The sequence below is a fragment of the Pleurodeles waltl genome, chromosome 3_1 (assembly GCF_031143425.1).
Source record: "Pleurodeles waltl isolate 20211129_DDA chromosome 3_1, aPleWal1.hap1.20221129, whole genome shotgun sequence".
NCBI classification, from domain to species: domain Eukaryota; kingdom Metazoa; phylum Chordata; class Amphibia; order Caudata; family Salamandridae; genus Pleurodeles; species Pleurodeles waltl.
In genome coordinates, this window is record NC_090440.1 from 1999825715 (window position 1) to 1999843452 (window position 17738).

At 46.1% G+C, this 17738-nt stretch overlaps 1 protein-coding gene across 1 annotated transcript in view; it reads left to right on the forward strand.

Moving 5' to 3' along the window:
- Window positions 1-17738, forward strand: part of MED13 (mediator complex subunit 13) — an 865231-nt gene that overhangs the window by 472030 nt on the left and 375463 nt on the right. The window contains exon 21 of the mRNA XM_069226440.1: window positions 526-739. Within this exon, the coding sequence (XP_069082541.1) occupies window positions 526-739 (214 nt within the window). The remainder of the gene's footprint in view (window positions 1-525; window positions 740-17738) is intronic.

Sequence of the window (17738 nt, forward strand, 5' to 3'; positions counted from 1 at the left end):
TGGTACCAGGGGTACCAGTTACAAGGGACTTACCTGAGTGCCAGGGTTGTGCCAATTGTGGAGATGAAGGTACAGTTTAGGGAAAGAACGCTGGGGCCTGGTTAGCAGTGTCCCATCACACTTTCAAATCATAACCTAGCATCAGCAAAGGCAAAAAGTCAGGGGGTAACCATGCCAAGGAGGCATTTCCTTACACTCCCAGCTTCAGATATCCAGCCTTCATTACTGATCTTTCACAAAATCAGTAGTTATGATAAACATGGGTGCAGTCATAGATGCTCACCTGACTCTAGAGCCGCAGACTGTGTGATGGTCCTTTTCTCTACCACCATATATGTAGATGTTTACTCTGGTCTCCCAGCTCCAGCAGAGTCTGGGCTATGATGGTGCATGACCTTTTCTTGACTGGATAAGCTTAACAGGGGCCAACACAAACTGTTTTCATAACATTACTGCATGTAATCTACAGTATTTTTTAAATTATGAATGTTGTGCTAGTATAATCTGAATTTTCTTCTGTTTTAGCACTATGGATCGAGATAAAGTAGGAGTACCCACTGATGGAGATTCTCATGCAGTCACTTACCCCCCTGCAATTGTAGTGTACATTATTGATCCTTTTTCATATGAAAATAAAGATGAGAACAACACAAGTGTTTGGACACTAGGACTTCTCCGTTGCTTTTTAGAGATGATGCAGATTCTTCCACCAAACATCAGGAGTACAGTTTCTGTGCAGGTATGAATGTCATACTTCATACACCTACTAAAAAACAATGTCCTGCTTTATAACCTAATTTGTTATTGTATGTCATGACTACTTTATATTCCAACCACATGCCCGCTCCTGATATTTTACCAAGAAAATTTCAGAGAGGTTGTTTGAAACTTTTAGTTTTTCATTTCTAAAGTCTATTAGGTATTTCCCTACGTTCTTCTTGTGTTCCAAGGAGTTACTTGTAATCCTAAAGTTATCAATAGTTGAAACAGTGGTTGGGATTCCCTAGCGCCCCCCAGCAGTCTTTTAGCTACACGATTCCCTTGTGCGTAAGGTCTGTGCCTCCAACTGCATCACACCTTCCCATAGCACCACTAAAATCACAAGGAATTAATTCAACACACAGGTTGTTCAGTTTGTTGAATGATTGGTTTGTTGGACATCTTTTGGACATTTTTGTTTTTTGACAGGTGCATAGGATCACATTCCTCAGAATGTTCCTCAGATTCTCAGAAGTAAAATCCTTGCAAACCAAAGTACTATGTTAGTTGTAGCCTTTGGAGGGGTTGTGAAGCACCTTTGTAAAACCTTTTAAGATATAACTTTAGGGTTGGCCTAAAGCTTACAGTGTATGGAAACTTATTTCATATGATTACATGTCTGGTATGACCCTGTTAAACTACACTTTAGTGCCTGTAGAGGTTATAAATACTTTTTGGGTTCCCGATTCTGACCCAGAAGACACTAGGGACTTGTTTTTTTTCTATGGTTGTCTGTATACTGGTGACCTATTACTTATCTGTAAATTATTTCCTTTTCTCTCAAAGTTGTGAAATGTCTGTATATTGTAATTATGAATTGTAAACGTAACATCACAATACTTCTCCCCGTAAACCTTGATTACTAAACATTGGGACTGTGAGTGAATTTCATCCAGTTTGAGAGCAACAGTATCGTAGCCCCAGGATGATAGTAGTAAATTATATTTTGCATCCTTAACCTATTCTAGATTCACATGTTGTATTATCTTACCATACAGTGGTTGAGTTCAGAAACGTTTTTTGGATTGAACCTAAATTTTTCATTTTGGGCATCGCTGTAGGAGGCATTCCGACTCTATAACATTGAGTGTGAATCAACATTGCCCAAATACGTTCAGTGTCTTTTTACACCATTGCGTTCAAAAGCGTAAATAGGAATTGTGCTGGTAAGGTATAGCAACATCAATAATTGTTGATGAGACTGTAGAAAGAACCTCATATGAAGTGTGTTTTTTAAGAATGACTTAAGACAGGTTTTTTCTCCTTCCACAGGAACCCCCAATTGTAGTCACTAGCAATGTTTTTTAAATGGGAAAGGTTGGCAACCTTTGCCGTCTCAAAAACCAAAGGTCCAGTGACTGCGAGGCATGTGATAGATTTAAACCATGGATTCTTAAGGTTTGTGAAAATACACTCTGGGCCCATTAGGCTGTGGCGTAGGAATGCACGGTTTGATCTGGTTTTGCAGGAGAAAGGTTAGATGAAGTGGAGGGAGAGCAACTTCTAGGTTTGTTTCTTTAGAACACTACATCCAGGGACTTGGACATAGCTCACATTTTTCAGAAGAAAGTGTTTTCAACACAGAAGCCCACCACTACGGTGCCTAACGAACTGATAGAACCAACCAGGTCTTACTCTAATATAAAAAAAAAAAAACTGTCTTACTATAGAAGCATTTTGTATTTGAAAGAACCAAATCTAATATTCATACGAAAAGTGTACACCAGTTTGGATAAGCCTAAACAATCTTTCTGTTAAGGACAAGATCAGGCCGAGGCTCAGAAGACAGATGCATCTTTCCCCTCTTACGTTTACAGGTGCTCAAGTATAATTTCTTCTGATTTGAACTACTCCTTCTTGACCATAAGGCTCAGACATCACGATGGTGGTTCCCTGCTAGATTTAAAGCCGACGGAAGCTTTCAGTGTATTTCAGGCAGTAGTTATTGATACTTGGCAGAAGTTAAAACTTGTGTTGAAATGCAAAGGAGCTGCTGTTAATTTAGTAGCTATGCTCTATCCGCTTGCGCTGCACAGACTACTGTGGGAGTTATCAACAGCGTGGCATTGTTGCTCTATCTAGCTCAGGAGAATAACTTAAACATTGAGCACTGATTTTGTTATGGAGTGGTGGGAGCTTGAACCGAGGCACAGAGCATTGAGTGGCAGTGCATTTTAACTGATGTGCTTGAAGTGGAGGTAAAGTACAATGCGCATATCTGGGCGCACATAGCTTTTGAGTTCACACCAATGCCACTGCCTTGAGACTTGCTTTAGGAAAGGACCTCTTTTTGTATGATCATCTTGAAAAATCCAACACCCCCCCCTTCAAGTTTTTGTACTGATGCTGGGATTTAATTCCGTAGTGTATCTGAGCTCTGCTGCTCAGGCCCCCAGTGCCTGTGCTCTGACCCACCAAAGTACATCTACACTTGACCCATACCCAGTTGGCTCACTTAGTCCCTAGTATATGGCAAAGAGGTACCCTGGGCTAACAAGTTAAATGTCACTAATGGCCTGCAGCACATAATTGTGCCACCACTACAGTAACAGGGTGACAACATGACTAGGCCTGCCACTGCAGCCTAGTCGGGCAGCTTTAAACCTGCCAACTTGACTGAGCAATATAAACTCTTTTGCCAGGCCAAAGCCATTCCTAGGGAAGGTCTTCGTAGCCCACCAGGCAGGGTGCTTAATATTGTAAAGACATGCTCCCCCTTTTGTGTATAACATGCCCCGACAGTGAAAACACAAAAACATTGCCATTTTAACTGTAGCAAGTCTGTTGGTCCCATTGGTTAACATGGAGTTCCACTAGCCACCATGCTGAACTCCTTTTGGGGCCGCCAAAGATATTACTCCACGTTATCAAAGTAATTGTTACATTAAATCCATTCTCTGCAATGAGTCTTGTTTAATGTAACTTTTGGTTAAAAGGAGCGTGACTTTCAGAAAGTCACCATTTTGTCGCTTACACTTTCAGTTGCCTTTTTTGTCTATCTGCAGCACTTGTCACCCAAAACAACCTGCTAGGAAGTGTGACGTGCTCCCATACAGGGAGCAAGAATTGCTGAAGGGAGGTGTGACTTCCTCTAGCAAGCAGGATGACTGCCAGTCAATGACCACAGATGGGCAGCTTCAACAGCCTCAGTGAACCAAATGGCGATTAGACCTTCACTACCCACCTTGTGTGTCAGCATGTGTTATCTCCTTCAGAGGGGGAAACCAGTTGCAAAACATGATTCCCAGGAGTAGTAGCTCATTATGCTAAGTACACACCAGGGGTGTGGCAAAGGCTTGTGCCATCCTGGATATAAGAGTGGGGTATCCTGGGTTTTAGGTGGCCAAACCCCCAGCTTCCAGAAAGTGATGTAAAGTGTGAAGGATAGCCTTGTTTGAACTATTGCTTCATTGACTAGTGAATCTTCCCCACCACAAAGAAGATGGCATAACTGTGGCACCGCAGACCTTAGATCACTACTAGAAAGGAAGAAGATAGTCCTGCTCTGATACTTCCCAGATCCAGCATAGAAGCTGCAGTAAAGACTCCACTTCACCTGCTGCACTAAATAGACCTGGGGTTGTGCCCACTCTTTGAAGAAAATAGACCCACCTACACCCCAACTGTGCCAGGATGGAAGTGAAACTGATGCTTTGCAATACCACAGATTGGTCCAAATGATATATCCGTTAAGAGTACCTTGGGACCTGTTTCTGTATGTTATGATTATCTTGGCTGCTTGAAGAGTTTGTCCTAATGTATTTACTTGCACTATTAGTATGCAGGTTTGCTTTGTTGAAAATCCGATCTTATAATATCTGAGGGTCCAACCCAGTGTCCAGTGGGAGGCTCTTACATTGTTGTATGATCAGGGAGGTTTTGCTGCACCAGATTTTAAACTATACTAAAATTGAACATAATTTGGATTTTACCGGCTACATCCTCCTACCTTCATGGTGCATGCAGTAATAGAGGATGTGATGCCTGGTCCACCCTACTCAGAACTTTGGTCGATATGCACTCTGCAAGCAGACCATTAACTTAGTGACATGCACCTCACTAGCATGGGACAAGATCTGGAAGAGAATCAGGCACCACACCTTAAACACCGTGGAACAAGTGATCGGTCACCACCAGCTTAATCTGCTTATGAATGAGAATAAGGTTCTTACACAAGTACGTCACTGGAGGCTCATTTGGATGAGAGATGTTTTAAGAGGGTGAATTATGTAGATCAGACACAGCAAGCCACATGCTGTTTGACGTTCTGGTATAAACTAGATTCCATGCATCCTACATAGCTACTTAACCCTCCTTTCCTCATGAACACCCACCTGCTAAATGCTGTCTGTAGGAAGTTGGCTCCGTATGCACTATTTCAAAGTAAGGAATAGTATGCACAGATTCCAAGGGTTCCCCTTAGAGGTAAGATAGTGGCAAAAAGAGATAATACTAATGCTCTATTTTGTGGTAGTGTGGTCGAGCAGTAGGCTGATCAAAGGAGTAGTGTTAAGCTTTTGTTGTACACACACAGGCAATAAATGAGGAACACACACTCAGACAATTCCTGGCCAATAGGTTTTTGTATAGAAAAATATATTTTCTTAGTTTATTTTAAGAACCACAGGTTCAAATTTTACATGTAATACTTCAAATCAAAGGTATTGCAGGTAGGTACTTTAGGAACTTTGAATAATCAAAATAGCATACACAGTTTTCAAATAAATCACCTATAGCTATTTTAAAAGTAGACACAGTGCAATTTTCAACAGTTCCTGGGGGGAGTAAGAGTTAGTTACTTTTTGCAGGTAAGTAAACCACCTAGGGAGTTCAAGTTTGGGTCCAAGGTAGCCCACCGTTGGGGGTTCAGAGCAACCCCAAAGTTACCACACCAGCAGCTCAGGGCCGGTTAGGTGCAGAGGTCAAAGTGGTGCCCAAAACGCATAGGCTTCAGTGGAGAAGGGGGTGCCCCGGTTCCAGTCTGTCAGTGCCAGCCTGCTGCTGAGAGACGAGTTTCTGACCCCATGTGGTGAGGGCCTTTGTGCTCTCTGAGGACAGAAACAAAAGCCTGCTCTGGGTGGAGGTGCTTCACACCTCCCCCTGCAGGAACTGTAACACCTAGCAGTTACCCTTAAAGGCTCAGGCTTCGTGTTACAATGCCCCACGGCACTCCAGCTAGTGGAGATGCCCGCCCCCTGGACACAGCCCCCACTTTTGGCAGCAAGTCCAGGAGAGATCATGAGAACAACAAGGAGGAGACACCCACCAGTCAGGACAGCCCCTAAGGTGCCCTGAGCTGAGGTGACCCCTGCCTTTAGAAATCCTCCATCTTGGTTTTGGAGGATTCCCCCAATAGGATTAGTGATGTGCCCCGTTCCCCTCAGAGAGGAGGCTCAAAGAGGGTGTAGCCACCCTCAAGAACAGTAGCCATTGGCTACTGCCCTCCAAGACCTAAACACACCCCTAAATTCAGTATTTAGGGGCTCCCCAGAACCTAGGAAACTAGATTCCTGCAACCTAAGACGAAGGACTGCCGACCTGAAGCCCTGCAGAGAAGACGGAGACTCCAACTGCTTTGGCCCCAGCCCTACCAGCCTGTCTCCCCACTTCAAGAGAAACTGCAACAGCGACGCGCTCCCCAGGGTCCAGCGACCTCTGAAGCCTCAGAGGACTACCCTGCATCTAAAAGGACCAAGAACTCCAGAGGACATCGGCCCTGTTCCAAAGAAACCAAAACTTGCAACAAAGAAACAACTTTAAAAAAGACTCCACGTTTCCTGCCGGAAGCAGGAGACTTTCCACTCGGCACCCGACGCCCCCGGCTCGACCTGCAGAGAAACAACACTACAGGGAGGACTCCCTGGCGACTGCGACCTTGTGAGTAGTCAGAGTTGACCCCCCTGAGCCCCTCCCAGCGATGCCCTGAGCCCCTCCCAGCGATGCCTTGAACCCCCAATGGTGGGCTACCTTGGACCCAACTTTGAACCCTATAAGTGCCTTACTTACCTGTGAACCTAACAAATACTTACCTCCCTCAGGATCTGTTGATTTTTGTCCTCTTTTAAAATAGCTTATTGCCATTTTTGCCAAAACTGTACATGCTATTGTGATGATTCAAAGTTCCTAAGATACCTGAGTGAAATACCTTTCATTTGAAGTATTACTTCTAAATCTTGAACCTGTGGTACTTAAAATAAACTAAGAAAATATATATTTCTATATAAAAACCTATCTGCCTGGAATTGTCTGAGTGTGTGTGTTCCTCATTTATTGCCTGTGTGTGTACAACAAATGCTTAACACTACCCTCTGATAAGCCTACTGCTCGACCACACTACCACAAAATAGAGCATTAGAATGATCTCTTTTTGCCTGCCTTACCTCTAAGGGGAACCCTTGGACTCTGTGCATGCTATTTCTTACTTTGAAATAGTACATACAGAGCCAACTTCCTACACTATGATTATGAAAACTCTCCCTCAAATCCTGATTTCCCCATCCAGCCGCCCCAACCCCCCTAAATGGTAAACCTTATGATTATGGCAAAAGCTAGTGTAATAGAAAATGAAGTTAATCAAGTCTCCTGACAAGTGCCAGTCTAACAGCATGGCTCATGTGGTAATTTCATATAAACATTTGAATATAACAATCAATTGCTTAAATTGTACTAGAGAAGCCAAAAGGCCAAATACTTTTAAGTTTATGCAGCAAGGAGGATTAGATTTGTCAGCTGCTGTCTACAGCACAGTAAAACTCTTAACCAATGAGTCTGAGTACTGTTCGCTAAACTGACATATCGTTGATTAAACGTACTTTATCATTAATAGTGGCATACACATGAACTGAAGGCTGGAATCTGTTTTACCATCCCAGTGATTGAAAGATACTTAGAAAGAGCAGAGTATTTTAAGCCACACTCCGTCCCTCTGCCTATGTGGAATTAAAACTGGTTTTACACAAATTATGAAGTCACCATTTGAACCAGTGCACAGGCTACACCAACGCATTTAACTTAAACAGCAAGTTTGATGGCATGTTTGGCTGTAGATGCACATGCTCTGAATATTTCTGCCATCTAGTGTTGGGTCCAGAAGTTTGCAAGTTGATTGTGTTCTAAAGGTCTTTAGAGTCACAAGGTACAGTGGTGACTCTTGCTGGTAATGCACATAGGCGTCAACTCAAATCAGATTTTCTTCTGCCATCAGGTCCAGTTGTTTCCACAGAGCTGTGGCTCCAGTCCCTCTTAGGTCTCTTCCTTTCAGGAAACCTTTCCAATTAATCTGTATTGTTCATCAAATGTGTCATTCTATTCCTTTGTGTTCCGGGATCGAAGAAAAAATGTTGGGGATTTGCTCCCTGCCTCTGCACTGAGAGTGAAGACTATCTCAGCACCAAAAAAACTCTATCCCTGCAATCTGAGTCGAAGATCCCAGAGTCCATAATTCATAAGATAAAGTAACAGCTCTGTGCTCACCTGCATAGACAGCTACAAACAGGGAGAATGCTGGTCACAGCTGTTAGTGCTCCTCCAATTTTATTTTCAAAAGACTCTGGAACCACCTTCAGCCAAACAAAAGGTAATGCAGAGAGAATCGATTGAGATCCACCCACTTCTGCCTACATTAACACAACCAACTACTCTGCCACCACATACCTTCTTGTCCCCCTTGACATCACTTCACATGGGCTCAACTCACTCATTTTATGGCTCCCAGGACACAGAGAATGACAATATACCCTTTCATGCCGAGACAAACCCTTGGTCTCAATATAATATGAACACACATGGACACTGACACAGAAGTCTACACAGCAGGACCATCCCCACTGGACGATACAACTTCTTCTTTTCAAGAACTCCTTGGGAGAGCAGCACATATCAGGTGCCTCTTCACAAAGAGCCCATTGAAGATGATTTTCTTTTTTTTTTTATTATTTTTTTTTTTTAACGCTTACCACTTTCTATAAGTCTGCACAGTATCTGCCCGCGCTTCAAGGTATGTTGAGGCATGCGGACGATATTTTCCAAGACCCCTCTAGAGTACGCATTATCACTCTGCGTTTGGAGAAAAAAAATATAAGGCCTCTTGATCTGACCCAGTTTTTATTAAAGGTCATATATGTGCTGACTTTAGTGGGATCTAATGCCAGAAAAAGAGCTAAGTAGCATGCTGCTCATGAGACATCGTCTCCTGATAAGGAGAGCTAGCTCAGTGAGGCTTCTGGCAAGCATGTGGTTGCTCAGGTGGCCAATCACTGGTGTAGCGCCAATACTAAAGGTCTACTTGCTAGATACGCTCATGCTCACTGGGGTGAAATGGAGGAACTTCTCCAGTACCTCCCAGAGGAGCATAGGAAAAGAGGCCAGGAAATTGTTAGTGAGGGCCAATTTATATCCAACAATTCCATCCGCTGTGCTTTAGGTGCAGGTGACCCAGCAGCAAGAGGAATAACCCAGTGTCCTTCTACGCCGACATGTGTGGTTATGCATTTCTGGTTTTCAGCAGGAGGTACAGCAGATAATCTTGAATGTACAACTTAATAAAGTACACTTTTTCGTCCGACAAGTAGATCAGGCGGTGGAGAAGATTAAAAATAACAGCAAAGTGGCAAAATCCATGGGGGCACTCCAACTCCCTGCCTCTCGTGGTACTTTTCAGGGGCCTTAGTTTAAAACAGCCTGTAAGCCCTCTACATCACACTTCATTGTCATACAGTAAAGGTCAACCCCACACATCCTCTCAGAGGATTTTACAAGGGCTCCTACAGAGTGTGTAGTGAGTCACCAAGCAGTGACTCTCAGCACCTTCCCACCGATTATCAAACACCTGTTGTAGGATGCCTTCAGTTATTATTCAAGAATTGGCAAATAAATCACTATAGACCAATGGGTGTTGGATATTATCCAACATGGTTATTGCCTTGAGCTCAAGTCCACACAACCAACATTTCCTCTTACACTCTCAAACTTTCACAGGACAATCTCACTCTTCTCAAACAAAGTGCAGACCTTACTGGTAAAAGGAGCAATAGAACCAGTTCTTCTACAACATCAGGGAGCAGGGGCATATTCACTATACTTTCTCATACCAAGAAAGGACAGCTCCTCAAGACCTATCCTACATCTCAGGCCCTTAAATCTTTACATCATTTCAGAACACTTTCACATGGTCACACTTCAGAGTGTGATCCCATTGCTGCAACAGGATGACTTTTTATCGGCTCTGGATTTAAGATGTCTACTTTCAGATTCCCATATACCCAGCACATCGCAAATCTCATTTGTGGTAGGACAACACTACCAATTCAAAGTGCTCCCATTTGGGGTCACAAAAGCTCGAAGGGTGTTTACAAAATGCCTCAGTGTAGGAAGTTGGCTCTGTATGTGCTATTTCAAAGTAAGGAATAGCATGCACAGAGTCTAAGGGTTCCCCTTAGAGGTAAAAAAAAACAGATGTCAGAGCACTCATGATATCAAATTAGAAGTAAGTTCAAATGTCCAATCTCCTTGGTGAAAGTACGACAAACTCGTGTTTGTCTCAGAGTCCAGTTTAATTCATAGTGTTCTATTGTGCTCCACAAGAACAGCCAACACGTGTTTCATCCTCTGAGAAGTTTCTCTCTTGAGGACTTCATCAGGGCTTAATGTCATATAATCAGTCCAAAACAATTCTTATAACGAGATAGTCTCCGTCTGTATCTCTCGGTTGGTATCTAAATTCTATTTGGGTTCGGGAAACCGCCGCGTGGTCCGATACACTCTGCAGCGTTTCCGTATCTTAGAACAGCATTATATCAGATATGATTCTGTGGAGCACAATAGAACACTATGAATTAAACTGGACTCTGAGACAAACACGAGTTTGTCGTACTTTCACCAAGGAGATTGGACATTTGAACTTACTTCTAATTTGATATCATGAGTGCTCTGACATCTGTTTTTTTGCTGTTTTGTTTCCCTTGAGACATTGGAGGACGAGGGAAGATCCTCTTGTCAGTAGCACCGTGCCATGAACGGAATGTTTTGATTTTAATGGACGTTCTGTGAGCGCCCTAAATCCTATGAATTTCTTCCTAACCAGCACTGTTTCCCCTTAGAGGTAAAATAGTGGTAAAAATAGATAATACTAATGCTCTATTTTGTGGTAGTGTGGTCGAGCAGTAGGCTTATCCAAGGAGTAGTGTTAAGCATTTGTTGTACATACACATAGACAATAAATGAGGTACACACACTCAGAGACAAATCCAGCCAATAGGTTTTGTTATAGAAAAATATCTTTTCTTAGTTTATTTTAAGAACCACAGGTTCAAATTTAACATGTAATATCTTGTTTGAAAGGTATTGCAGGTAAGTACATTAGGAACTTTGAATCATTTCAATTGCATGTATACTTTTCAAGTTATTCACAAATAGCTATTTCAAAAGTGGACACAGTGCAATTTTCACAGTTCCTGGGGGAGGTAAGTTTGTTAGTTTTACCAGGTAAGTAAGACACTTACAGGGTTCAGTTCTTGGTCCAAGGTAGCCCACCGTTGGGGGTTCAGAGCAACCCCAAAGTCACCACACCAGCAGCTCAGGGCCGGTCAGGTGCAGAGTTCCAAGTGGTGCCCAAAACGCATAGGCTAGAATGGAGAGAAGCGGGTGCCCCGGTTCCGGTCTGCTTGCAGGTAAGTACCCGCGTCTTCGGAGGGCAGACCAGGGGGGTTTTGTAGGGCACCGGGGGGGACACAAGCCCACACAGAAATTTCACCCTCAGCAGCGCGGGGGCGGCCGGGTGCAGTGTAGAAACAAGCGTCAGGTTTGCAATGTTAGTCTATGAGAGATCAACGGATCTCTTCAGTGCTGCAGGCAGGTAAGGGGGGGGCTTCCTCGGGGAAACCTCCACTTGGGCAAGGGAGAGGGACTCCTGGGGGTCACTTCTCCAGTGAAAGTCCGGTCCTTCAGGTCCTGGGGGCTGCGGGTGCAGGGTCTTTTCCAGGCGTCGGGACTTAGGTTTCAGAGAGTCGCGGTCAGGGGAAGCCTCGGGATTCCCTCTGCAGGCGGCGCTGTGGGGGCTCAGGGGGGACAGGTTTTGGTACTCACAGTCGGAGAGTAGTCCGGGGGTCCTCCCTGAGGTGTTGGTTCTCCACCAGCCGAGTCGGGGTCGCCGGGTGCAGTGTTGCAAGTCTCACGCTTCTTGCGGGGAGTTGCAGGGGTCTTTAAAGCTGCTCCTTGAAACAAAGTTGCAGTCTTTTTGGAGCAGGTCCGCTGTCCTCTGGAGTTTCTGGTCGTCGTCGAAGCAGGGCAGTCCTCAGAGGATTCAGAGGTCGCTGGTCCCTTTGGAAGGCGTCGCTGGAGCAGAGTTCTTTGGAAGGCAGGGGACAGGCCGGTGAGTTTCTGGAGCCAAGGCAGTTGTTGTCTTCTGGTCTTCCTCTGCAGGGGTTTTCAGCTGGGCAGTCCTTCTTCTTGTTGTCGGAATCTAATTTTCTAGGGTTCAAGGTAGCCCTTAAATACTAAATTTAAGGGCGTGTTTAGGTCTGGGGGGTTAGTAGCCAATGGCTACTAGCCCTGAGGGTGGGTACACCCTCTTTGTGCCTCCTCCCAAGGGGAGGGGGTCACAATCCTAACCCTATTGGGGGAATCCTCCATCTGCAAGATGGAGGATTTCTAAAAGTTAGTCACCTCAGCTCAGGACACCTTAGGGGCTGTCCTGACTGGCCAGTGAATCCTCCTTGTTGCTTTCTTTGTTCCCTCCAGCCTTGCCGCCAAAAGTGGGGGCCGTGGCCGGAGGGGGCGGGCAACTCCACTAAGCTGGAGTGCCCTGCTGGGCTGTGACAAAGGGGTGAGCCTTTGAGGCTCACCGCCAGGTGTCACAGCTCCTGCCTGGGGGAGGTGTTAGCATCTCCACCCAGTGCAGGCTTTGTTACTGGCCTCAGAGTGACAAAGGCACTCTCCCCATGGGGCCAGCAACATGTCTCTGGTGTGGCAGGCTGCTGGAACTAGTCAGCCTACACAGACAGTCGGTTAAGTTTCAGGGGGCACCTCTAAGGTGCCCTCTGGGGTGTATTTTGCAATAAAATGTACACTGGCATCAGTGTGCATTTATTGTGCTGAGAAGTTTGATACCAAACTTCCCAGTTTTCAGTGTAGCCATTATGGTGCTGTGGAGTTCGTGTTTGACAGACTCCCAGACCATATACTCTTATGGCTACCCTGCACTTACAATGTCTAAGGTTTTGTTTACACTGTAGGGGTACCATGCTCATGCACTGGTACCCTCACCTATGGTATAGTGCACCCTGCCTTAGGGCTGTAAGGCCTGCTAGAGGGGTGTCTTACCTATACTGCATAGGCAGTGAGAGGCTGGCATGGCACCCTGAGGGGAGTGCCATGTCGACTTACTCGTTTTGTCCTCACTAGCACACACAAGCTGGCAAGCAGAGTGTCTGTGCTGAGTGAGAGGTCTCCAGGGTGGCATAAGACATGCTGCAGCCCTTAGAGACCTTCCTTGGCATCAGGGCCCTTGGTACTAGAAGTACCAGTTACAAGGGACTTATCTGGATGCCAGGGTCTGCCAATTGTGGATACAAAAGTACAGGTTAGGGAAAGAACACTGGTGCTGGGGCCTGGTTAGCAGGCCTCAGCACACTTTCAATTGTAAACATAGCATCAGCAAAGGCAAAAAGTCAGGGGGCAACCATGCCAAGGAGGCATTTCCTTACACTCAGTCATAATAGTTCACTTGTGCAGGTAGAAAGTACACGACTACCCATCCCTAGACGACTGGCTCATCAAAGCCAGCAATCTCATACAAGGTTTGCAGGATAGACTTACTTCATCAATTAGGGTTCACCATGAATTTTCAAAAATCTCATCTAAATCTATCTAGGATTCATTCTCAACACAGTTGGGAATAGCCTACCCAAATGCAGCAAGGGTACAAAACTTTCAAACAGATCTCATTTTCATCCCAGTCACAGTAAAATAAGTCATGAAACTCCTAGGAAAGATGCCTTCTTGCATCGTAATCTTACAACATTCCTGCCTTCATATGCATCTGTTGCAAGAATATCTATCACGCCAATGACATCAGGCACAGGGTCACTTACAGGATCTAGAGTTGCTGGACAGCCACACCTTTCGCTCTCTACAGTGGTGGAACAAAACAAAACTTTTAAAGGGGTGGCCATTCCTGGACCCTGTTCCCCAGATCATTCTGACAATGGACACCTCTCAAGGACCTAGCAGTCCAAGGGTCTTTGGGATCACACACATCAGACTCTACACATCAGTTGTCTAGAGCTGCTAGCTGTTCACTTAGCTCTCACAGCCTTTGTAATTCATCTCAACAACAAGGTAGTTCTCATACTCACAGACAACATGACAACCATGTATTATGTGCAAAGCTGGGGGGCCGGGGGGAGTGACACATTCTCTACAACTCTCAGCTTCTCATCTTGCACAGACAATTTGGCATTGGGCCATCCGTCACAATATATACCCATTAGCGGAACACCTCCCAGGACCACAACAATTTTGCAGACCTCCTCAGCAGGATGCAGCAACAAGTCCACAAGTGTGAACTCCACCCTCAAGGTTTTTCTACCCTACTTTCAAAAGTGGGGATTTCCAGACAAACATTTCTGTAACAAGAGAAAATGCAGTAGACCAAACTTCGCCTCCAGGCTCCCACATCCTCAGTCCAAGGGCAATGGTCTGGATGAACCAGGTCAGGGATATTTGCCAGTTCTTTTCCATCTGATTCGGAAACTCAGGAAAACTTCTCTTACACTCATTCTAGTGGTATCCACATGGACCAGATGTAGGAGGCTGGCCTGGCTTGTAGTGGGTACCAAGGGGTACTTAATCTCTGTACCAGGTCCAGTTATCCCTTATTAATGTAGAAGAGGTGTTTCTAGCAGCTTAGGCTGATAGAAGGTAGCTATAGCAGAGCAGCTTAGGCTGAACTTGGAGACATGCAAAGCTCCTACTATACCACTGGTGTCATATGCACAATATCATAAGAAAACACAATACACAGATATACTAAAAATAAAGGTACTTTATTTTTATGACAAAATGCCAAAAGTATCTGTGAGTACCCTCAGTATGAGGATGCCACATATACACAAGATATATGCACACAATACCAAAAATATGAAGTAATAGCAAAAGGAAGTAATGCAAGCAATGTAAAGTTACAGTAGATTGCAATAGGAGCACATAGTTATAGGGGCAACACAAACCATATCCTCCAAAAGTGGAATGCGAACCACGAATGGACCCCAAACCTATGTGAGCTTGTAAAGGGTCGCTGGGGCTGTAACATTGAGGGTTAGAAAAATAGCCCACCCCAAGACCCTGAAAAGTAGGTGTGAAGTGCACCTATATTCCTCAGAGAGCACAGAAGTCGTGATAGGGGAATTCTGCAAGGAAGACCAACACCAGCAAAGCAACCAAAGTGGATTTCCGGACTAGAATACCTGTGGAACAAGGGGACCAAGTCCAAGAGTCGCGACAATGTCGAGAGTGGGCAGATGCCCAGGAAATGCCAGCTGAGGGTGCAAAGAAGCTGCCAGCGGATGGTAGAAGCTGTGGATTCTGCAATAACGAAGAGGGCTAGAAACTTCCCCTTTTGGAGGATGGATGTACCACGTCGTGAAGAAGCTTGCAGAGGTGTTCCCACGCAGAAAGACCGCAAACAAGCCTTGCTAGCTGCAAGGGTCGCGGTTAGGGTTTTTGGATGCTGCTGTGGCCCAGGAGGGACCAGGATGTTGCCACTTGGATGAGGAGACAGAGGGGGCGCTTGGAAGAGGAGTGAACCGGAGTTCACCCGAAGACACAAAAGGGAGTCCCACGACGCCGGAGGACAACTCAGAAGGTTGTGCACTGCAGGTTAGAGTGTCGGGGACCCCGGCTTGGCTGTGCACAAAGGAAATCCTGGAAGAGTGCACAGGAGCCGGAGCAGCTGCAAATCACGCGGTACCCAGCAATGCAGCCTAGCGTGGGGAGGCAAGGACTTACCACCAAACTTGGACTGAAGAGTCACTGGACTGTGGGAGTCACTTGGACAGAGTTGCTGAGTTCCAGGGACCACGCTCGTCGTGCTGAGAGGGGAACCAGAGGACCAGTGATGCAGTCTTTTGTTGCCTGCGGTTGCAGGGGGAGTTTTCCGTCGTCCCACGGGAGATTTCTTCAGAGCTCCTGGTGCAGAAAGGAGGCAGGCTTCCCCCAGAGCATGCACCACCAGGAAACAGGCGAGAAAGCGGCAGGATCAGCGATACAAGGTTGCAGTAGTCGTCTTTGCTACTTTGTTGCGGTTTTGCAGGCGTCCTGAGCAGTCAGCAGTCGATCCTCTGGCAGAAGGTGAAGAGAGAGATGCAGAGGAACTCTGATGAGCTCTTGCATTCGGTATCTGAAGAATTCCCCAAAGCAGAGACCCTAAATAGCCAGGAAAGGAGGTTTGGCTACCTAGGAAGGAGGATAGGCTAGCAACACAGGTAAGAGCCTATCAGAAAGAGTCTCTGATGTCACCTGATGGCACTGGCCACTCCGAGCAGTCCAGTGTGCCAGCAACACCTCTGTTTCCAAGATGGCAGAGGTCTGGAGCACACTGGAGGAGCTCTGGGCACCTCCCCTGGAAGGTGCAGGTCAGGGGAGTGGTCACTCCCCTTTCCTTTGTCCAGTTTTGGCCAGAGCACGGCTGGGAGATCCCTGAACCGGTGTAGACTGGCTTATGCAGAGATGAGCACCATCTGTGCCCATCAAAGCATTTCCAGAGGCTGGGGGAGGCTACTCCTCCCCAGCCCTGACACCTTTTTCCAAAGGGAGAGGGTGTAACACCCTCTCTCTGAGGAAGTCCTTTGTTCTGCCTTCCTGGGCCAGGCCTGGCTGGACCCCAGGAGGGCAGAAACCTGTCTGACGGTGTAAAGAAATGGCTCCCTGTTGCAGTTACCCCCCACTTTTTGCCTGATACTGATGCTGACTTGACTGAGAAGAGTGCTGGGACCCTGCTAACCAGGCCCCAGCACCAGTGTTCCTTCACCTAAAATGTACCATTGTATCCACAATTGGCACACCCTGGCATTCAGATAAGTCCCTTGTAACTGGTACTTCTAGTACCAAGGGCCCTGATGCCAAGGAAGGTCTCTAAGGGCTGCAGCATGTCTTATGCCACCCTAGAGACCCCTCACTCAGCACAGACACACTGCTTACAAGCCTCTGTGTGCTAGTGAGAACAAAATGAGTAAGTCGACATGGCACTCCCCTCAGGGTGCCATGCCAGCCTCTCACTGCCTATGCAGTATAGGTAAGACACCCCTCTAGCAGGCCTTACAGCCCTAAGGCAGGGTGCACTATACCATAGGTGAGGGTACCAGTGCATGAGCACTGTGCCCCTACAGTGTCTAAACAAAACCTTAGACATTGTAAGTGCAGGGTAGCCATAAGAGTATATGGTCTGGGAGTCTGTTTTACACGAACTCCACAGCACCATAATGGCTACACTGAAAACTGGGAAGTTTGGTATCAAACTTCTCAGCACAATAAATGCACACTGATGCCAGTGTACATTTTATTGCAAAATACACCCCAGAGGGCACCTTAGAGGTGCCCCCTGAAACTTAACCGACTGTCTGTGTAGGCTGACTAGTTCCAGCAGCCTGCCACACCAGAGACATGTTGCTGGCCCCATGGGGAGAGTGCCTTTGTCACTCTGAGGCCAGTAACAAAGCCTGCACTGGGTGGAGATGCTAACACCTCCCCCAGGCAGGAGCTGTGACACCTGGCGGTGAGCCTCAAAGGCTCACCCCTTTGTCACAGCCCAGCAGGGCACTCCAGCTTAGTGGAGTTGCCCGCCCCCTCCGGCCACGGCCCCCACTTTTGGCGGCAAGGCTGGAGGGAACAAAGAAAGCAACAAGGAGGAGTCACTGGCCAGTCAGGACAGCCCCTAAGGTGTCCTGAGCTGAGGTGACTCTAACTTTTAGAAATCCTCCATCTTG